Source organism: Cupressus sempervirens, chromosome 9 (genome assembly GCF_028749045.1).
Source record: "Cupressus sempervirens isolate cs-2001-9-10 chromosome 9, ASM2874904v1, whole genome shotgun sequence".
In the NCBI taxonomy this organism is placed as follows: domain Eukaryota; kingdom Viridiplantae; phylum Streptophyta; class Pinopsida; order Cupressales; family Cupressaceae; genus Cupressus; species Cupressus sempervirens.
In genome coordinates, this window is record NC_143126.1 from 444,635,344 (window position 1) to 444,660,135 (window position 24,792).

Below are 24,792 nucleotides of genomic sequence, written 5' to 3' on the forward strand. Positions count from 1 at the left end.
AGAAGATCAATACTAGACGGGATACTCATTATTCAGGAAACATTACACTCAGTCAATAAAAATAAAAAGGAAAGCATTTTTCATGAAACTAGATATTCAGAAAGCATATGATATGGTCGACCGGAGGTTTTTATGTAAAACCTTAAAAGCTTTCAAATTCTCTCACCAATGAATAAATCTTATCTATCAATGAATATCTTCATCTAAAACATTAATTCTCATTAATGGGACCCTTGAAGGCTTTTTTGACACATCTAGAGGTTTAAGACAAGGAGATCCACTATCCCCTTTCCTATACATTATCATGGTAGAAGCCTTTGGTAGAGCTATTAAAAAAGCGTACTATGATGAAAAAATCAGGAAAATTACTGTTACCAAGAATGTTGCTAATATAACCCATCAACAATATGCAGATGATATCATTTTATTAGGAGAAAGCACAATAAATGAGGCCTTAAATATTAAGATGACTATTCAACAATATATGGAAGCTTTAGGTCAAAAGTGAATGTAGAAAAATCAAAAATATTTTTCATCAACACCAAACTTGAAATGGAAAAATAGATTTGTAACATCATGGGGTATAAAAGAGGTACATTCCCATGTAAATACTTAGGAATAGAGGTAGAAAAAGGTAGTAAAACTAACAAAGGATGGCATAATATTCTTGATAGAATGGATAAAAGGATAGGAGCCTGGAAAGATAATGGCTCACTAAAGTGGGTAAAGTTACTAAGATCAAAGCAGTTTTATCAGCCCTCCCAACATATCCCCTTTCCTGCTTACCATTATCAAATAATATCAATAAGAAGCTTGAGGCAAAACTCAAAAGTTTTCTTTGGAATGACACTGACAAACATAAAAAATTGGCACTTATTGAATGGGAGAATTTATTTAAGCCAAAGGAATTAGGAGGCTTAGGTATCAAAAACTTGAGTTGGCAAAATGAAGCATTAGGGGCTAAACTTACTTGGTGTCTCTTTGTAGAAAGAGATCATAAATGGGCTAAAATTGTGTATAACAAGTACCTTAATGCAGATGATCCCTATTCCATGTTTAGAATGAAGACCCTCCCTAAAGGATTCAAAAGTTGGAATTTTATAGCAAAAAGCAAAGGCCTTATTAGTAAATATCTCATATGGGATGTTGAGAATGGTGATGAAGCTCTCTTCTAGGAGGATTCATGGGATGATTGCCCCTTAGTAGATAACATGAGGATCCTAGCTAGCATCAAAGAGAAATTAGTTAAACTCTGGGGAAGTAAGGTCAACAATAATAAAACTAAAAAAGTTATTAATGGAACTATATGATGTGAATGGAAATTTGTGGAGAATATAGACGTGGAACTAGTAGTAAAAAAGGAATACGAAAAAATCATTTAGAAAAGGAAAATAAAGCAATTAGAAAGAAATGAAAAACTCATTTAGGTAGCATCAAAAGATGGTAGGTATAGTGTTAAAAATGGATACAGAGTTATCATGCATTCCCAAAGATGGGAAGAAGTGAACATCCCACTTAAACTATGTTGGGATTTGTCTTGTCTACCAAAGGCATGATTCTTTTTGTGGATGGCATCTTAGAATAGGATACTAATTGTTGATAGACTTAGTAAGATGAGTATTGAGGGACCATCAAGATGTGTCCTATGGAAGCATGACAGTGAAAATACTAATCATATCTTATATAAATGTCCATATACTCAATATTGTTGGGATTGGCTTAGACAGATGTTGGGTTGGACCACCCCTATGCCAAGATCCCTAGATGATTTTCTTAAGGGCTAGCCAACTAGATAATAATAATTGTATATATAGAAAATTATGGAATATGTGCCCATCTATCCTTATCTGGGAAATATGAAAAGAAAGGAACAAAAGAATATTTTGTGGCAAGGACATGACAAAAGATGAGATTATTAAAAAAATTGAGGCATGTATAGTTGAAACTTTAAACGCTCACCTAAGGTAAACCCAAAAAGAGGAAGGAGCATTTTCATTATGGGATGGATTAATGAAAAAGAATTGGAAAAACCTAATTAATCCTTAGCTTATTTATAAAATGAAGAATAAAGAAGTGAGAGACAAATCTAGATGGATCCCACCACCGACTAGGTGGACCAAATTAAATTTTGATGGATCGTCAAGAGGCAATCCTGGTACTACTAAAATAGGATGTATAATTAATAATGATTATGGCAGGTGGATCACCAAAAGGGGTAAATACATGGGATCAACCACTAACAACCTTGTTGAACTAGAAGCTTTGCAAGGTCTCCAAATTTGCCTAAATCTAGGTGTTTCAAAACTTATTATTGAAGGAGATTCACAGATTGTACTAAATGCCATTAGGAAAAGGAAGATGCCTAATTGGGTTTTAAACTCTAAACTATAATAAGTACTAAATATTCTAGACCACTTCGATGATATTTAGATTCTTCATATCTTCTAGGAAGGTAACAAAAAAGTAGATCAACTAACAAATAAGGGTGCTAGCGGTGAAAATATTTTAATATATAAGGAATAATAATGTAAACAGGACTCAAATAGCCATACTAATATAAAAGGGATTAGGGAAAACTACTCTATTAGCAAAATTAGATTTGGAGGAGTAGTTAGAGATTAAGGATACATCCACATTACCTTTAGATATCTATTTCTACAAGGGTACAAAGGTTGGCCCAAGAATATACATACGTAAAATCTATATATTTAGCTAAATGTGACTTATAGTCGTTGGAACATTTAACCCGCATAGTTATCATAAGGATAGTGGGAGGAAATTTATAGCTACTAATCAAGAATTTGAAAGAATCAAAGGCAATCTAAAAATAATTAATAAAAAAAGAAAGGTTTTTACAAAATTAAAACAATTAGATAATAACTCGAACATCTAGAAAATGAACTCTATGTATGAATTAGGAATTAGTAAATCATATCTATTAATTTGTATTCCTAATTTATTGCTCGGAGGTGTAGGTTTATTAATACGTTCATGGCTTATGTCTCCCATGCTCTTATCATCATTATGTGACACTAGGCTAAATCTTATTACAGATTTAGTCGATGTCATCTAGCTGACATTAGGCAATGATGACAAACAATCTAGTTGCCTCTGGATCCTTTGAATGAGTTTTAGTTTTCTATTTATATCGACTAGGTATTTATGACATATATTGTCCTATCCATGTCGAGTCTGTTTTTGTTAGTATAGAAGACCACAAACTCAATTCTAAAGTATACAAATTCATAATATTCTAATTGATCTGGTGTTAAATTGACATGTAAGGGTAGGATTCTATTCATTGTTAGGAAACTATTGATCATCAGATTGAAGCCACAACCTTAGATCTAAAAATAAGGCTTTTAAATAAAAATGATTTTAATAGGGATTCAGATTAACTAACAAAATCTTAAATTAATCAACAGTGTTAGGATCAAGTTTGTAATATAGGTGGATATTATGTTAGAATTTAAGTAAGAGCATTCTTAATTTAAAGTACTACTGATCAGTAATCTTTGACATAATGTTACAGGAAAGAAACATAGAAATCTCCAACCAAGAATTCAGGGATATCTAAATCAATGTTTTTAATTAATAGTACTAACATTTATTTTGAGTTGCACTACTAATCAACAGGTTAGCTAGGTGTTATCACTCCATCCAGGATTGCAAAAGAAGAGTCAACTATAAAGTATATATAGATTGGTTCGAAGTGGTCACTCTCATCTCAGACACTGAAGAGTTCAAATGATCGTTATAATGATCATTGGAGCTTGTATAATTCACAGAAGGAATCAATCATTTATATTGTCATCAACAACAAAAATTGGGAATTGGTAGCTAGGGTATGCCCCTTTTAAAAATGTAATAATAAAGGACTATGGTCCTGGGCAAGACTGGAGGTTTTCTTCTCTATTCTTTCGTACCAGTGCCCGTTTGAACATAGATAATCTATTGTATTTTTATTTTTATTAAATTAATATAATCAAAGGCTTTGACAGTTTACTGATAAAAAAAAGAAGTAAATAATTAATAATAAAAAATAATATTTTTTCTTTTAATAAATCTAAAAAATTAAATTAAAATTTTATAAAATAAAAATAAAAATGTAATTGCTATTTTCACACACCTTTGATCTTTTGGAAACATGTATGTATAATATACTTCATTCTCTATCTTGAATATATTTGTTTTTCTCTATTTTTTCTTCTGTGAAGTTTCAATTAAGGGTTTAACAAGTTTTCTAATTCTTCCAATTTAGATATGAATTTTCTACCATTTGCACAGATCCAAGTTACTACAATAGATCAAACAATCAAATTGTAAGAACTCAAGAAAACATAAAGAATACATATCTTTTCAAACAAATTTACTACCATGGGTTTCAAACTCTACCTTAATATGTTGCTACTAATTTGGGCAATTTGGTGAAACCTTCCTAATCCAAAACCCTCGAAGCTTCTAATAATATTTTTGCTTCTGTTCTAAAATTTGCTCCCAAAAACCTATGTGTCCCCCAAATGAACTACAAACCCTCTAATAAAGAACCCTAACCCTAACTAAGGTTTCCGTTCTCCAATATTTTAAAAGCCACTAACTTTATTAAAAAAATCAATAGTTTAATTATTTAATCCTTTCATACACACTCAAAGGATTATTTAATTAGAATATTATTTTAATTATTTTTCTCCAATTTATTAATTTGTGAAGTGCTATTAAAAACATAATTTTATTATTTAAAATAATAATAATAATTAAAGCTCATTATTTAAATGCAAGTCTAATTTATTTATTACTAATTAAATAATTATAATAAAACAATGTTAAATAAGACAATCTAATGAATGGTTCATAAGGCACAACACTTGGTGAAGGTTTTGCAGATGGGATTGAAAGTAGAGTTTAACCATGGAGGGAACTCCGTAGTTAAGCATGCTTAAGATGGAGTAGTACTGGGATGGGTGACCTCTTGGGAAGTCCTAGTGCTTCACCTTTGTGAGCATCACCTAGATCCAATGAGTGCTAAGTGTTCTATTTATTCTCATGAGAGATGAATTTATGTGAGGATCACCACTCATGATATATGAGTCAATGAGTTTGACTCAAAAACTACACAGTTAAATTCTGATAGCAATACCATAATTGGACTTGTTGTGGAAAATATCTCCTACTTCGCAATGTTAAATATTTAATCTTTTAATCTTCTTTATCCAATTTTTCAAATTAGACTTTTAAATTAAACCTTTTAAAGTGAAACATTTCCAATTAATTAAATATCATCATATTTTAATCTCTTTAACCAATTTTCCAAAATAGACTTTAAAATTAAGTCTTTTAAATTAAAGCACATATTTAATTAGTTTTTAATTAATTAAATATTACCATATTTTAATATTTTATTTTTAATCAAATAATATTTAATCGTTCTCAATATTATATGATTAACCCAAATAAATAATTAAACCATTTACTAAATAAATCACATAGCCAAATCCACGTAAAAGTCACATTACAAAAAGTGATCAAAACTCAAAATCAAACAACATAGACAAATATAAACTTATGGGTTTAAAAAATGGTGGAAAGTCAGATACATGTCCTCCTTCTCAGGACAAGTAATTAGGCTATGACTGGGATTGAACCTAAATATTATCTTCCCATTCTTACCATTGAGTTATTGTGATAGGACATGTTTATCCTAGCAATTTAGGGAAGTCAATGCCTGATACCAACAAATCTATATAAAAGATGAGCATGCACATGTCCACATATATCTAAGCTAAATAGGCAATGACAATGAATGATACATTGTGTAGATCCTAACTAGCATGTGACTACGACTCCCTCCCTCAACCATATCAAGCACGTCAAATATAAATGTAAAACACACACACACACACACACACACACACACATGCAAGTATGGGGTAAGTATAATAGTAAATCCTAAATATAAATAATATCATATTCTAACATGAACATATCATCATTATGCGTACATAATAAACATCTTTGTAAGATACACCATATGACATCATCATAAAAGTAATTTCATTAACTAACTAAGAGCAATTCAAGCATCATTACTACAAGTAGGAAATTGTTACAACCTACATAATCAATTACTCAACATATCAAAGTATTCCATTTCAAATATCAAATAAGGGCTAACACATCTATATAAAGTCATATAGAACTTTAACAATGAAATCAACATTGATAGCAAACGAGGGGTATTACAAGTCAAATGAGAGATGATGACGAACCTATAAGTTACTTAGTAAAGATACAAATCTTGTAGCAATTTGAGATTGACATAAACCTCATTAGTGTTTATTAGAGGGGGAGATATATATATTTCTCTTAGAGTTTACACAATAAGTATTTAAAAATAGCTTATCGATTAATTTTTCTCTCAACTATCATCATCTATAAAATAAAATCTTGATCAACATGATAGTGTTGAAATCAAGACAACTCATTATTAAACATATAAATAATCAATAATAATAACATACACATAAATAAATTCTAATATACTCACATTAAATATGACTTACTAAAGTTTACATAAATAAAAAAATATAAATAAAATACCTGATATATAAAAACTCGCTTATTTTTATAATTTAATAAAATTTAAACCCATATTAAACTAGCTTATATATATTATATATATAAAATAAGCCAAGAGATATCCTTCTGTGATAATTTATGACAATAGGTGCCTCGAGAAGGATATCTTTGCCCAAAATATGCAATGAAATAGGTGCCTCAAGAAGGATATCTTTGCCCAAAATATGCAATGAAATCTGTTGCAGAGCTGAATAATACTCTCTAGTCAATCTTTTCTAGAGGCACTAATTATGAATAAACTTAATCTATTACTCCATCCACTCTCCTCCATTCTCATTAAATATTAAAAAAAATTCTTAAAGCACGGAGTTATTGTTTGCAAAAGGTGACTCTTTAATCCTTGCTATTACATTTTGATTGCATGCATTATTATTAATTACATTTGCAATGAACACATGTAAAAATAGTTATAATATATAAACACTTAAATGAACGTCAATTTTTTTTATAAATATTTTAAATAGTAAAAGTTTACATTAATGAATGCTTCTGCTGTAGAAAGCCTCTTAACTTAATAAAATAAATAAATAAAAATTATATATATATATATATATATATATATATATTCCTTTTCCTTTTCTATTATTAGTATTTAGTAATAAACCTTTAGTTATGGACTACTCTCATACACAAGAGTATGAAAAAAGCAAGGTATAGTGATGGTGACCCACACTCTTCATAGGTGGACTTCAAACCTATATCCAATTCAGCATGGGGGAGATTTACTTTTGCCAAATATCTTCACACCAATTTTGACCATAAATTAAACAACCTAATTTGAATTAATCATCCTTAAATTAAAAACAGCACATAATTGGTAGGGTTTGTGGACTTCAAATTTCATCAAATCCACCCTCTAAACACCCATACATTTACCATCCCAAAAGTCTATTTTTGGAACGGATCTCAAATTCAAATTCAAACCACCCTAAGATTTTATTGTTATTTTTGTGCATAGCTTCAGTATTATATTTTTTTGTCTAAGAAAGTGCCGGATCCTATCCCTATATTAATACTAAATTACTTTGCAATAAGAAAGCAGGATTAAATTGCAGTTTATAAAATTTTGAGATTTTGGGGGTAAAAGAAATATCATTCATTTGGCGAGTTATTTTGCTGTTTTGCCGTTGTGGCGGAGGACTCCGGGGTTGATTGATTTGCAGGTCAAACAACAGGAGACATCCTCATTCAAATTAAGGTAAGCCCACTAAAGTTTTTAAGATTTTTCATCTTTGTGTCCCATTTTATTGGCATCCTTTCATTGGTTATGGTTAAAAAATCATGTTCGATTTGTTTTAGTACCAGCATTAGACATGTCGACTACAGAGATTTATGGGATTTTCTGATGGTAGGTTGTTTCCGTTTAGAAAATACTGATATGGGTTTGCAACAATTTCTCCTATACCTAATGGGTTTTCACGTTTATGGATTTTTATTAATATTTGTTCGTGTTATTTAGTATCGTCTTTCTTTTGCGGATTACGCTGCATGAATTGAATAAGGATGTGGGTTTGTTACAGTTTATGCAGAAACATATTGATTTTATGCATGGGTTTTTTTTTTGTGGAACCTCGTCTATACAGGTTTATTGATTTGATATGCTGGAGCAAGCTCATTTGTAGTGTACAATCTTATAATTATGACTATTGTAGTTGCTGTTGCTGTTACGAATTTTTCTTTATTTGTTTTCTTCGGCTAGGTCGGGCTCTTTTTAGCATTATACACATTTCCCACTTCTAATAACCTAATTATAGTAAGTGGCGGGAATTCATGTCCGGGATAAATTTGTGAAATTTGTTATGGTTAAGGTTTGGACACTCTTGCATTGATCAATTTGAATCAAATAAAATTATGGTTGAACCGTGTTTCTAAAGATGATAAAATTGAAAAAGATTATTTTGTGGCTTATGCAGAGGTTTTTTTTCCGTCCTCTTTGGTTGGTTTCTGTGGGGTCTGGAAGTCAATTATTTGGGAAAGATTGCCTGCCACCCTGTTTCTGCGATTTGGTTGGTATCCAAAGAAGGATTCTTTTTCTCGTTCCATACCTTAATTGGCTGTGTTGGAATTGCGAGGTTTAATAGGCAATTTCTGAACTTGCAGTAGTTGAAACAAGAATCAAAAGCAAGAGAACTTATGCGCTTTGAAATGCTAGGGTTATTTACTATTGTTAAACAATTTTGTTAGTTTGGTTGAGTTTGAGGCAATTTGGGTTGAGAACAATGCAGACATATGTCTTTTGAAATCCATTCATTGATTCTACTGAATTGACATTGTGGACCTGGGGATTGTTTTAAACTTACAGCAGGAGAAAGCTTATCTTATTTAGCTTTACTTCAGTTGGCATGTCAGCCGGTTAGATGCCTGGTAAAGTTGTGATAGATATATATAGTTATAAAAGCAGGGGTTTATGCAGATATGGAATGTAATAAGGAAGAAGCTCTCAGAGCAAAGGAAATTGCAGAAAAAAAGTTTGAAATTCAGGATTTCGTTGGTGCTCGAAAACTTATAATCAAGGCTCAGCAGCTTTATCCTGCACTTGAAAATGTTCCACAGATGCTTGCTGTCTGTGATGTGCATTGTGTTGCCCAAACTAAACTGAATGGATGTGATATGGATTGGTATGGGATTCTTCAAGTGGAATCGACAGCAGATGATTCGGTTATTAAAAAGCAATACAGAAAGCTTGCGCTTCTGCTCCACCCTGACAAGAACAAATTTTGTGGTGCAGAGGCTGCATTTAAACTCATTGGTGAGGCTATGGGTGTACTTTCAGATACTATGAAGAGGACTTTACATGATTATAGGAGAAAAGGTACAATCAATGGAAACAACATTCAATCAAAAGGGTCCCGGTTCCAAACTGGAGTGAGGAATTCTTCAAATGGGAACTTTGGAGTGCAACAACCTAATGCAACTCAGGCCAGAATGCAAGCTCAGCCAAATACAGATGCGACGTTTTGGACAATCTGTCCATTTTGTGCTGTAAAGTATCAGTACTTGAGGACAGTTGAAAATAAGTTTCTTCTTTGTCAGAATTGTCATAGGCCATTTAGTGCAAAAGACCTGGCAGCAGGCAGTAGGGTAAACACGGGATATACCTGGAATGCATCTTCTATTCCACAGCAGCAAGAGTTTCCTAAACAAGGTGCCAATTTTAAGGTTCCAGGTTCTGTTCCCTTCAGTGGATTCGCTCGTGATTGCAACAATGGTAATAAGGAGTTTGCAACCTATCCAGCATCCCAAGGAGGTGTGAACAGATCAGGAAGGGCAGCAAATATCCCAGAGAATTCCAAGGAAAAAACCAAGGAAGAAGCTGCAAATAAGCAGAGAATTCATGAAAAAGCAAAGATGGCTACAGAGGCGGATGCAGCTATGAGGAAAGTGAAGGAAGAGGAAAAGGAACAAAAAAGAAGGGAAAAGGAAGCTGAAAAGAAAGCCAAGGCCGAGGAAAAAGCTCGTGAAGCACTAAGAAAGATTGAAACACAAAGGAAAGCCAAGGCAAGAAACATTTCAGGCAATGAGAAACCAAGGAAGAGGCTAAGGAAGGTTAAAGACAGTAAAAACAGTGGCAGTGACAGTGATGAGAATGCTGATGTTACATTGGAGGATAACTTGTCTGATGAGCAAACTGCCCCAAGAGGAGAAAGCCGGCGGAGATCAGCTAGGTCTAAACGAAATGTCACTTATAGGGTTGATGGTAGTGATGATGAAGATTTTGTCGACTTTCCACCTTCAAAGAGGCCTAGAGAGGTAAATGAGGGGGCGAATGAAAGCGTGAAGGTTCGTGCAGCATCTTCAGGCAATAGTGGCTCTGAGAATGGTATACTGCAAACTGAGTCTGACAAAAACAAGAAACAAAACATGAGTCAAAAGGATAAGAAAAATACGGGTCAAAAGGATATGCCAACTGCGGAACAAAAAGATCAGCAAAATTTTGGTCAAAAGGATAAGCAAACTCCAAGGAGTAAAGTTTCAGATGAATCTCAAGATACAAACAATGAGAAACATAGCCAGAAAAATAAGGTTGAAAAGATAAAGGAAGAAAAAACAGAAAAACCAATTAAGGAAACAATCACTCTAGATAGCACTAAAGGGATTCATCCTAACAACAATGGAAACAAAACAGTTAGAAATAAAGACACTGAAATGTTTTCTCCTAAATCTCCTTCTGGGAAGCCCAATGCTTCATCGGAAACTTTTGATGTACCTGATGCAGATTTTCATGACTTTGATGCTGAGCGAACAGAAGGGGACATTTCAGATGGGCAAATATGGGCTGCATATGACAATTTAGATGGAATGCCCAGATACTATCTTCGCATCAGCAAGGTCCTTTCCATTAAACCTTTTAAATGCCGCATTTCCTGGTTAGAATCTTGCCCTACTTCCCAGGAGCAATTGGATTGGGAAGAAGAAAACTTGCCAGTTGCTTGTGGAATGTTCAAGAGAGCAAAATCCGATGTTATTGAAGGGGTGAACATGTTTTCTCACATCATAAAGTGGGAGCAGTGTGTGAAAAAGGGAGTTGTGAATGTCTTTCCAATGAAGTGTGATGTCTGGGCTGTTTACAAAAATTGGCATATTGGGTGGAAGAGTCCAGAAAATGGTTGTCGCAAGTTTGAATATGAGATGGTAGAAGTGCTAACTGGTTTTGATGATGAAATTGGTGTAGAAGTTGTACTCTTGGTAAAAGTTGATGGATTTAAAACTATTTTTAAGAGACAGAAAGTTCAAGGGGTTGAGTGTAGAATGAAGATTTCTCCTCAAGAACTCCTCAAGTTTTCTCATCAAATTCCTGCAAAAAGAATGACTGGAAGTGAGCATGATGGTGTTCCAAAGGGTAGTTGGGAGCTTGACCCCGCTTCTATGCCTCCAGAACTATTCCGTATAGATGCAAATAAAATCAGTGCATGATAACATCATCATTGGTGTTGAATTATTGCCTGCTTGGTTTGCTCCAAGCTGTGAGTAGGAAATATAAACAATTAATATTTCCTTCTGATGTTCGGAATTCTTGGCAAGCGTCTGGAAAATTCAGCATGATTTATTGGATATTCTGTCAATTTTTTGCGACATATGGCTGTCAGTAGTTGCCAGATGTTTGTATACATGACTCTAGGACCTTCAACGTGTATTTGTTATTATTAGTTAAAAAGTGCTGAAGGATTCATTGTTAAGCGAGATGTCAAGTTAACCTTGCATATTACCTTCAAGAAAACTATAATTTACAATGTCTAACAGGGATGTTTTGAAATCTATATTTTTGTCTAGTTCCGTGTTTTAACTGTGAGGAATTTATATTTGTCAGGCCTTGAATGCAGAATCAGGCCATACTGTATAGCTGTTCGATACTATCATAACATAACACTTCAGCAGTGTCTGAACTGTGGAGTCTTATTATTTCAAGCAAATTAAGTGCAAGGCCTACATGAAATGCATTTCTTTTGCACAGATAAGGGGTTTTCATCTTCAAGGATTCATCCGGTAGTTTCTAATTTGATGACATTTAAAATATAGTCTGTTAATGTGTTTTCAAATTTTTATATGTTTTTGTAACTTCTAATAAGGTCCTATCTTTCAATTTGTTATTTTTCTTTGCATTTATTACTATGAAAATTTCTATAATACAGGGTTGATTTGGTTTTCTTTGATTAATTAATCAACAGGAATTAGCTTTAGTGTTGCTCATTCTTGACATCATTAATTTATCTGTGCCTGGAATATTAATTGAATCTCCCTTTTTTTTGGGTGGACCATTTGTGCTGGTGTGCAGAGTTGAAGTTCTTTCACCTTCAGGGATTTCTAACCATATTTGATTCTTCCTCTGTTAGTGTTGTATCATAATAGCTCTGCTTTATGGTGGGTGACTTTTAGCAGTGCTTCGTTCGTTCTATTTTTCTTTGCATTCATTGCTTTGACGATTTCTATAATTAAGGGTTGATTTGGTTTTCTTTGATTAATTAATCAACAGGAATTAGCTTCTAGCATTGCTCATTATTGACATCATTAATTTATCTGCGCCCGAAATATTAATTGAATCTTTTTTTTTTGTGTGGACCATTTGGGTTGGTGTGCAGAGTTGAGTTCAATCACCTTCAGGGATTTCTAACCATATTTGATACTTCCACTGTTAGTGTGTATCATAGTAGCTTTGCTTTATGGTAGGTGACTTTTAGCAGTGCCTCCTTATTTCTATATCAGTTCCTAAACCTTTTCTTACATCTATATTAAGATTACTAACAGTCATTGTAACAACTTATTCTACTATATAGAATCTAGAATAATGCAATGATATCTTAAGTCTCTTATGCAAGAAACACGACTTTCTTAAAGTATGAGATCCATAGGGAGATTTCTTAAGACCTTCAAAGATTCATGAACATGGCTTAAACTACCAGGAGAAATTGCCTTATAAAATATAACCAACCTTCTGATGTTCCAAGTAAGCGAGAATTTTGAGAATAGCTATTGAAATTTTCTTCTCTTCCACAACTAAATACAGGATTCCTGCAACAATCTGTTTCCAGGTTCTTGATGGCGGCATTGACAAAATTCTATTTGGCTTTGCCACCTGGACTAGCCAATTTATTATATTTTGTTTTGATAGATGAAGGGTTTTATTAGAGACCGTAGTGCCTATCGGCTATTACATGGAGTGGACACCAAAGCTATTTTATGAAGAGAGGTGAACCTCAGACTAGGAGGAAATTGTCCATATGCATGAGACATAATGGCTACAGAATAAAATAGTAAATGCCGAAGCTCAATAACAACTGGAAAAGCAAACACAGGTTAATTTACATCCTGCATGGCGGAGGAAGACGGGGAAGCTGCACTGCTAGCACAATTGGGCTGCCAACCAGATTCCATTGCAGCAGCACAATCAGATCTGCTCAACACAGTTATAATTTATAAAATTATAAACCTTGTTATCTTTTTATCTTCACTTAATGTTCCAAAGTGTTTCCAAAATAGGGATGATAGGGAACAGCAGAACTCTCTTGAGGGATGACAGGGCAAGACTTTTTCTTGGGGCCCACTGTTTTCGCTTTAGGGAAAGTTAAAGACACAGGAAACTTGAACATTTCATAAGGCATCCATCATATTTCAGAAGCATAATATATGATATTAGATTTGAAGAAAGTTCAGAGTACCGTATGATGGGTTAATTTCATTGTTTTCATTATCAATGTACACACCAAACAATACAAAACGTTAAAAATCTATAAGTACAAAATAACAAATAGGGGAAAATTTGTAGTTGTTTGGACTAACTTTGTACATCAAGAATTTTCTAAACTGTAAGTTGGATTGTGCTGATTATTTAGCTGCTTAAAGTTAAGATTTAGACTTTTAGGTGATTTTTTTTTTGACTAAATGTCCAAATGATCAACTATTAATATATATATGATTGACTATTAATAAATGTTTTTTTTAATTATTCTTTTAAAAATAGTAATAAGAAGACATCTATGATAACAAATATAAAGGTTATAAGACCCCTTATGCGTAATAGAATGTTTTCCCTAATTAGACACCCTACTTTTACATTGGATATTCATTTTGAATTCTACATCACAGTTGCGGTACAATTATTAAATTTTTTAAAAGATACAGATTGAGAATTTAAATTAGCCAATATTATCAAATGAGGGACTAGAAGATAAAAAGAGAAAATGGATTCCGGAAAGGCCATTTTGCCATTACCTCTGACAGTTTGTATCTTGCATCGTATGCATAAAATATTTTGCTGTGTGCTAGTGTATTAAAAACGTAGTTGTTAGTGTCATGTTAGTTATACCATCATATTAAGAATATATAATCTTTGAAAGGCATGCGTGTATCTCATGTTTTGAATAACTTGTTTTAAGAACAGGTAATTGTGACAATTATGAGGAGCCGATATTAAGTATCTATATAATTACATAATTTAGGGTTTTAATTCTTACAAATTAGTTTTGTATTTCATATCCTCTCACTCATTGTCATTTCAAATCATTGTCTCAATAATACAAAAATTAATAATCAAAATATTTCACCATACTAATATCATGACATGCTAATTATTACTAATGAATTATTCCTCTCTAAAATCTACGATATATATATATATATATTGCCATTTATGTTCTAATCATATTGATTTACTTTGATAGAAAATTATAAAATATTATTAATAATAGAAAAAATATATAATTTTTATTAAAATAAAACTTTAAAACTAAGAATTTATTAGGAGTGTAAATATGAAAAAATCCTCATAATCTTACTTTATTTAAGTATCTGTAACTAAACAATTAAAAAATATAGAAACATCTTAGTTTTCTATATACTTTCAAAATATTCTATTTTTCTAATATTTATAAAAGTTTCTCACTATTTCTAAACATCTTTAATTTCTAATTAAGTAGGAAGTTTCTATATATTTACTTTATGTCTTTAGAATATTTCAACTTTTTATTTCAATTAGAAAGGTGGGAAGTTTCTATATATTTACTTTATGTCTTTAGAATATTTCAACTTTTTAATATAGTTCACATAAATATTTCTCATTAAAAATCTATAGAAAATAGAAACTTCTAAAATATTTCAACTTTTTAATATAGTTCACATAAATATTTCTCATTAAAAATTTGTGAAAAATAGAAACTTCTAAAAGAAAATGCATTTTGGGAACATAGAAATAGTTTATTCTTCATTTTAGAAAAATGAAATCTTTATCAAATGTTTAATGTTTACTAAATTGAAACTAATAAAGATGGATCATTATATGTAGGAGAGCAATGTATCATCACATTCAGCCCCAAAATTATTACTCATGCATTGTGGTCGGCCCCAAATAAGTCTCAATAATCTCCATATTGATGAACACTCTTGAAGAGATCTCTTCTGTAGAAAGCTGCTGCTTGTCACCTTTAAATGTGACTTTGATCTCCTGCAATCTAAAACACAGAAATGAACCAAAGAAATTCAAACAAAAAAATCGTATCCACCAATGTAATTTGTATAATTTGAAGGAAAATCCAATCTCGACACAACAAAGAAGTCTTAGATACACAAAACAAGTACATGATTTAGAGAAATTAGCATAAAATCCCCAACTTTCAGGGCAAATCACAATGTTGAATCTCAAACCCCACTTTGATGAAAGATGCACCACAATATATAGGGCATTGCCGACAAATCTTTCCTGCCTTGACTCTGCCGACTCAGGGCTGCAACTCTTATTTGGCGGGTGCTCCTTCCAAACTGGTACCCCACATTCCGTGCAAGTTGGATGCTCTCAGGAAACTTGATTAGCTCTGGCTACAAATCAAGGGTGAAAAGAGATATATAAATATCATTTCATCACCTGTTCTTGTAGGCGATCGATCAAACCATGTTGATTGTGTCAGTCCATTCGTACTCTCTCAGATCTGCCTCTTCAAGTCTTGAAGCAAACTCTGAAGATTTTGAAACCGTTTAACCTCGATTCAAATCTCTGGTGTAGCTAGTTCATAGAGGAGGCAGATTTGAGGGTCAGATGAAGAGGAGAAAGAAATTTGTGAATGTGAGGAAGAGGCATTTGGAAAGTTGGGCTACTGAAATTAATGAGACGAATCAAGAAACTCTTTTTAATGCTCAGCTTGGTGCCCGTCTCTGTCTTACCTGCTTCCTCTCCTCTGTATAGGCGGATAAATAAAGTAGTGATATTGCTTCCAGAAAGATTCAGTTACAAACGTTTCATTATGTTGAAGTGGTCGATTCACTTGCTGAAATTCTTCTATTATTACTAAGTTTCATTTAATATGTGGCAGGAGTGTGAAGAATTTTATGGTGAAGAAACTGTAGTAACCGCTGATAAATTAATAATAATTTCAAATCAACCGGTGGGAAACATGAAGTGGTATTCGTTTGAAAACTTTATTGTGGAGTGACTTTGATACAACCGTCAAATTTTTTAAAATTGATAAAAATTTTCATTGATTGATGCTTCCACTGTAGAAAGCCTCTCGGCTTAACTATAAATATGAAGAAATAAAGAATTCAAGATCTGTAAATTTGAATTTGGATGAATTGGTTTTTTATTCGAATTTAGTTTTATACGACTCTCAATATTCTAGAAGCGTTTTATTCTGTGACTACTTCACTTCTGATATTCTTTAGTGTCTTCTAATTGTACGAGTATTTAACATAAAATATTTTATTAGTGTTTTATAATTACGCGGGAACTTACTTTTCAATATTCTTGAAACGTATCTTAATTCCGCGGTGGAATTGAGTGAGAATAGTAATATGAATGAATGGAAGGATATGATACATTGTATGATTTGAACGTCTGTGATTTTGTATTTGTTTATGTTGATTGGATCATAGAGTCACAATGTGAAACTGCTGGTTTGGCTGGTTAAATCGTTCTATTAGCTCTTGTAACTGCAACATAGTTTTTTTAATATATAAATTCTAAAATTAATTAAATTATTTATCACATTTCTAAATATTTAAATATTCCTAAGTTTTTTTTGGTTGCATGTATAGACATTTGCATTCATGCATCAAGTATGTATATGCATGCATCATATATATGTATGAGTATATAGATGAATACTATATATAGATGGATGTATTCATGAATGTCAGTCTATGGATGGATAGATATATGATGTATGCAAAGAAGTGTATTTTCTTATATTTATATATTGATACTTAAATTTGATTGTTTAAGTATTTAATTAAATTAAATTTCACTAAGTTTTCTTCCAAAGTCATTGTATTAATTAAATAATTCATCATTTTAACTAATCTTTTATCTATATTCTTCTTAGATAAATTAATTAATTTAAATATTTGTAGTATCATTTCTACATCTAAATCTAAATCTAATTAATAATATTATAATCATATTTAGTCTCTTATAGGCATCCTAATAGATTTCCTAATTAATTTATTATAGTACAATTAATTAAATAAGCAACTGCAACTATTTAATTAATTAATCTCCCTTTTCTATTAACTAAATCTAATTTAATTAATTGCCTGTCAACCTCTTCCTATTACATAAATTTAATTTAATTAATTTTCTATCCCTCTTCTTCTATTAAATTAATTCTAATTTAATCAATTCTAATTTAATCAATTCTATATTCCCCTTCTATTAATTAAATCTAATTTAGTTGAATTCCCTTCCCCCCCTCTATTAATTAAATTAAATTTAGTTTAAATTTTTTTCATTTCTTTTGTTTTAAACCAAATTTAGTTTTTGGATTCGATTGTATATATTTTTAAGTATCAATGTTTCCGATAGTAAAGAAAGAAAAATATCAAAATTAAATCTATCTATTTCCCCCTTTTGATTAAATTGAATATCATTTAATCAATTTAAGTACATGATTATTACAACTAACCCCTAACCTAACCTATCCTCTAACCAGCTAACCTTTAATCTAACTCATCCCAACCCATTTGCACATATTAATTGTCATTTAGCTAATTAATAATAATTAATTAACTAATTTACCCCCACTCATTCTCTTTTCTCCCATCACATCCTCCAACTTTTCCCACTTGCCTACTAATTAATACTAATCCTCTTCCTAATCATTTCCTAAACATTTGCACAATCATAATCATAGGATAGTGAAATCCTAACTTACTTCTAATTCCACTCTTGTCCCATCTCATTTCATTCCCCAACTACATGTGTAAGAACCCACATGGTCTCTTACAGACTTGTCCCCTCAAAAGCAATATTTAATCAATTGTTCACATCCTCCAAGACCCTTCACATTCTCTAACCTTTCATTCCCACTTTCCAAAATGGTCACATTTCTCAAGGACTAATTTTTTGGATTCGAGATGAGATATGCCTTATATCTCTCCAACCCCCAATGTCCTCTCAAGCCATCACATGGTGACACTTGTCACCATGCTATGGATTTGAGAAAGCACAATCCATGTTGTCACCTTCAAGTGTATATTGGCCATTCCTTATCTTTGAATCTTGACCGTCCATTTGACCCTTCTCTTGCCTATAAATTAAAAGCTATTTTCCTTCATTGTCATCCACCATCCAAGTAGAGTTATAATGTCATTTTGAGAGCCATGATCCTTGAATATTGAGCACATATAACTCCATCTTTGACCAATCCATTCAATAAGTGATCTTATTCATTGGTTTAAGAAGGTTTGGATACTCTTAGGCCATTAGTTGTGTTTTGCTCTCTTTTCATTGTCTAATCTTATATGTTGTGATATGCTTTTTTTTTGAATGTTTACCTTGCTTTATGTTCCTAACACACTAGTTTTGTTGCATACATTTCGGCATGTTTGGTGGGACCCACTTCATGGTTCGTTTTCTTTCTCATCATTTTACTTTCAAACTAACCCTTTAAGCTAACATGATTTGTTGTTTGAGTGTGTTTTTGTAAGCTCTTTTGTTGTTTGTAGGTTAGGTGAGGCAAGAAGACTTAGCTACACTTGCATAGATATCTTTGAAACACAAACTTAGAGACTATATTCCATTGTCTAATCTTATATGTTGTGATATGCTTTTTTTTTGAATGTTTACCTTGCTTTATGTTCCTAACACACTAGTTTTGTTGCATACATTTCGGCATGTTTGGTGGGACCCACTTCATGGTTCGTTCACTTTCTCATCATTTTACTTTCAAACTAACCCTTTAAGCTAACATGATTTGTTGTTTGAGTGTGTTTTTGTAAGCTCTTTTGTTGTTTGTAGGTTAGGTAAGGCAAGAAGACTTAGCTACACTTGCATAGATATCTTTGAAACACAAACTTAGAGACCATATTCCATGTCTTCTTCTTCTTCTCTCTCTCTCTCTCTCTCTCTCTCTCTCTCTCTCTCTCTCAACCATTTTTGGGAATGCAATCTATAACAAGGGGACCATTGTTTGTAGAAAATACAAGTGGAAGACATTATAAACATTCCACTCGACCTGTGCACGCTTCCTTGTAGACTTGGATGTTCCTAAGGGCCTTCCTGAGGTGATTTATTTGGATTCCCCGAGGGGTTCTTGGACATAAATGTTGGATTTCAAGGGTATCCCTTTTCATTGTAGGAAATACCACTTGACAGGTCACATTGCTGCTCGTTGTGTTGCTGGGAAATCCAAATCTAGGCGATCACCTTCTTGGTGGTTAGGGGCCTCCTCTAAGCACTACACGGTGAAACAATCCTTGGATGCTCCTGCAGATTCTGAGGCTGAGGCTAGCGATCATTCTGAGCTGGTGGTTGAGGAGGTTGCTTTGGTGAATCATTCCTTGGATGCTTCTGCAGATTTTGTGGATGAGAATGACGATCATTCTGAGCCAGTGGTTGAGGATTTGGTCTCTTCCCCTATTTTGGATGATCCTCCTAGGGGCCAGACGTCGTTTGATTCTCACATGGAGTTTGTTGCGACTTTTGCGTCCCCTGGGTTCCACGGGTCTTTGTCCTCTAAGGCTTGGGTGGCTGAGGCAACGAAGATTAAGGATGGTTCGATTGCGCAGTTAAAAGGAAGAAGGCTAAGCCTTTTGCTCCCCCTTTAGATATGACCCTTTGGTCGCGTAAGGGAAACTTCAAATCAAAAGGAAAATCTTATGTTCCCTTATGCTGACTGGTTTTTCTATGTTGGTGAACTGGTTGTGTTACTGGTTTTTTGGATATTGGTTTGGGAGGCTTTTCAGGTTGCTTTGCTCCAGTCTGTTGTCTTTCCAGGTTCCAGTGTTTTTATGGTTATTTTTTATGGTCACATCTGTTGGTCTCAGGTCCTTGTAAAACTTGGTTTAGTTGTTTAGCTAGTTTCAGGTCCTTTTAAAACTTGGTTGTGCTTAATGGTTTATCTTTCTTTTTGATGTAAAGGGTTTCAGGGCCCCTTCAAAACCTGCTTTTACCTTAATCTTAAAACATAGAAGAATACATTGTTACTAACTTTTTTTTTTTTTTTTTTTGGTAATTCTATAGAGTAGCCACATAGTTTAGTGAGAATGCACATAATCTTTTTAATTAAAACCAATCTACACTTCATTTTTGGTATTTGAAAAAGAACATTCTATGCACTCACGTCATTTCACACTTAGTTTTGGGCTCTAAAAAGAATATTGGTTAAAATTTGAACAACTCAATCAATATTTTATTTAGTGCTTTATAATTTGAACAAACTCAATCAAACATTTCAATTTTGGCACTAAAATTGAACAAGGCAAATCTCACACTTTAATTTGGGTTCTAAAACTCAAGAAAACACTTCAATTTGGGCATCTAAAATCAATCACACATTTCCTTTTGGGTCTTAAAATTTAAGAAACAAAATACCTTTTGGAAAGTGAATCAATCTTGAATGCCCTTAGTCATTTTTATCACTTTAAAGGAATGTTCGATGCTAGCATAAACAACACGTATTTTCTATAATTAATGATCTTTCTGGGGAAAAATGAATACTTTTTGGCATGTTTAAAGAAGTGTTTCTTAACACTTCTTATGAGCTTTAACTTAGTGAATCCATTAAACTAAGTGACATAAAGTGAGTAGCTTATATAAATTGTATCCTCTCCACTTGCCTTTGTGAATCTTGGGTGATGAGAAAGGTCAAGCTGCTTAGTTTTCTTCTAGTGAGTACATTTCCTTATTAGAGGATGACCTCAAACCAATAACCCCTTGACCAATATATAAAAAAGGTGCTAAGTAAATTCTTGTCTTATTTTCTCAAGCTTGGGTGATGCATGTTGATGGTAGTTTGGATCAGGTATGGTCAACTAGGGTCTTAGGCGAGTCACATGTGTACAAATCAACTGGGAAGATGCCATAGATCTTACTACAAACCAACTTAATAGCCACCCTTTAGGCCTTGGTATACTGTTCATAGTGCAAGGGGATTGCATCAATCTTTGAAGTTACTCACATTTGTATTACACCTGGTTGTAGACATAAGGCTACTTGGATTTCATCCACAACAGTTAGAAATATCATAGAAGCAGGTTTCCTATTTGTCACAACCTTAAAGATTCTATCACTTTTATTATTATCATTAATCTCCATATTGACTTATCTCTTAGATTGAGAGGGACACAACACCACCTAGACCACACTCCTCCTTGTGGGCCTATGAACTATATATTGAAAACAAAATGGCCTTAAGATAAATAGTGTTGAAGTATATTTATTGTGATAGGATCTTGTGAAAAATATTTATTGTTCACATACACAATTAGTTGGTTTTAAGTCCTTTTGCAAACAGATCCATTGTTTTTTCTCTCAAGGTTGCTTTGTCCCTTGAAGATTTGCTTGTTCACTCAATCCAAAATTATCACCTCAAAGTCAAAACTAGGGCATACTTAGCATAGTCACTCGCTAATCAAAGAAAGTTGTCAAGATAACCAAAAAAGATTTGTTACTATCATTGATCTAAGAACATGATAAATACACCTAAACTTAAGTTCAAGAAAGACAAAGTCCAACTCCTACTTGTTTACAAGGAAAAGAAAATAGAAGGCTACAAGGCTAAAGAGAGAAAATCCCTTTTGAAATCTATGAGAGATAAAACCTCTTAGGAAGAAAAGTGTGATGCCATAAGAGTTAACTTTAAAATTGGCTAATATATATCTAGATGCACTGTAAACATGAAATTCACCTATCTTGCAACTTATGACTAGATTCACCTTTTCTCTTGTACACGCTTGTTCTATCATCCTTGCATCCTAGAGTGTTCCTTTAGGGCCACTTTTGGAATCACCCTTTAGGAATTCTAGATCATTATCCTTAGTTAGCGCATACATTAGAAAAACTTGATCCAATCCAAATCAAACCAATCCCCATCAAAAAATAAAAAATAAAGCCAAATCAATCCCAAACTTGGTGTCACCATCCTTTGAGTTGTTCATCCTACATCTTAGAAATCCATAGTTATGACTATTCCTTTGACTCAATATTTTCTACGGTATCTTATCCTGTCATTGTGTTCCTCACCACCTTGTTCTTTAGGTTGGGTTACATTTGACTCTCCTTGTCTTCTAAAGATCATAAGTCTATCCTAGGTTGATATTCACCCCACCCATAGGTAAACTAGGACACCAAGTTATGCTTAGATCCTTAGGACATTCATCCTTGGAGTTTGCCTGGGCCTTTGCTGAGAGAGTCCAAATTCTTTTCCTTCAGCGCATTATCATATGTCATGAGAGCAATGTTTTTGGATTAGATTGTGTGAGTTTTTTGAGCATCAATGTTTCGGATCATTTCCATTCTGGCATTATCTCATCCTAATGATGGATCATGTAGTATGATCCGAAACGTTGATGCTCAAAAAACTCACACAATCTAATCCAGAAACATTGCTCTCATACTAAATGGATTGTGGAAATCTGATTATGTTAATTATCATATGTCACCAGTTCACACTACATAACATCATTTTGGCTGAGTTTTTTGCTCACCCTTTCAGATTGGGGACTATCTTTGATTTAGTTTGGCTTCTTCATCGGCTCTGAAGCTTCGCTGATTCCTCTGACGATCATCACAAATATTCCTACTTAGCTTATTGTTCCTCTATGGAGGTTACGGGTTTAGACTTTGGTCACAGGTGTCGTTGTTGGTACACCCAAGCCTCTGCTCTCTTGGGCTTGGTTGGTATTAGTTTGAATCGTCTTCCCCCCCCTCCAATTTTCTCTAGATGCTCCAACCCATCTTCTTCTACCTTGGCAGGAGTTGAATGAGCATGTTAGACTTGACATCTACAAACAATATGTTATCACGACCTAGAGGAATCCCCCAAGTGGGCTTTATCTGCGCATGGCCTTCTATCCTAAGCACTTTCTTGATATCTAGGATAGAATCATCTTACGTCCTTGGTACCTCACTGGCTGTTGGACTCACATTCTTCACATCTCCTTGGGATCTTTTAGGGTGGGTTCTCACTAGCTACGTATCCAAACTGATCACTAGATTGGTAGGGAGGACAAGATCTGTCAGCTTTGTCACATCAGGGAGGTCAAGATCGAATCTCACTTTATTTTTTGTTCTCACATTTACTATGAGATCCATGGGAGATTCTACTGTTTGTTTAGAGAGTGTCAGTCTCTTCCCTTATTCTTTAGATATATTGACCAGTATTGTTTTGCACTCTACCTCTAGGAGACCATGCAGCTTCATGAGCACACTATACAGCTCCAACTTTTCTCGACATTGACCCCTATGCAGTTCATCACCTCTTCCTTCAGTCCTACAGTTCCTACCCAAAGATCGAAGCAGCCTCTCTGCACTATCTCAGTTCACACTAGATCTGTGAGACCCCACAGAGATTACACTCGACAATGTCCCTCTAGTAGACCTCAGAGGCGACCTTCTAGAGTATCTGATTTCCCTAATGTACACCTTTCCATTCTAGACTACTTCTTTCCTGTTAGGAGTTCTTAGTTGTTGATATTCCCTTTTTCTTGGTTCTTTCGTTGTTTTTCTTTCACGTTCTTTCTATGGATGTTGTTTGGTGTGCTCCCTCTACTAGCATTTTACCCTTTGTATTGTTTCCAGTTGCTTAGATCCTCATCGATCTCTTGTTGGACATTAATAAATTTATCTTATCTTATCTTATTCTTATGTTTTGAATTCATCATCCTAAATCCTAATAAATCATTTAGGCATCATCACCATCATCTTTTCCCTTTCACATCCTCATATTTTAGGAAAATTCCCTCATTATAACTTCACAAAATAGTCAATCCTTAGAGAGTCTTTTGAATCATTAACATTGTCACCATGCTTAAAGTTGAAATGATCATTTGGGAACCTTCATCTCACATCCTAGGACCATTTTAATTTTATATTCTAGTCCAAACACGTCACGATGTAGGAGTTAGAAGGATCACAAGGCCATAAGCTCACCCATTGTATCCCACTAATCTTTCTTAACATGAACAAATGAAGAAATCAAGTGGAAAGAGAGAAAGTAATGCACTTTTGATTCATATATTCATTCAAAATCTTGATGCATATCGGGATGTAAGGCCATCCTAGTTACAACTAGTACAATGAAATAATTACATTACTTTCTTCATACATACAAGATCCACAATCTTCATATTCTAAACTCTGACCCTTCTCTCTTTTCAAAAACTCCCCTAAACCTACAACATGACTCCCTATTTATACTAGATGAAACAACTCAAAGAACCTTCTAAATCCAACAT

The 24,792-nt window shown here is 33.3% G+C and overlaps 1 protein-coding gene across 1 annotated transcript; it reads left to right on the top strand.

The window, feature by feature from the left end:
• Positions 1-7,671: 7,671 nt before the first annotated feature.
• On the top strand, positions 7,672-12,047 carry LOC149539216 (uncharacterized). The gene is made up of 2 exons (XM_089800551.1): positions 7,672-7,834; positions 8,550-12,047. The coding sequence occupies exon 2, from the start codon at positions 9,052-9,054 to the stop codon at positions 11,548-11,550; it is 2,499 nt and encodes an 832-aa protein (XP_089656677.1). The 5' UTR covers positions 7,672-7,834; positions 8,550-9,051; the 3' UTR covers positions 11,551-12,047.
• The last annotated feature ends 12,745 nt before the right edge of the window (positions 12,048-24,792 follow it).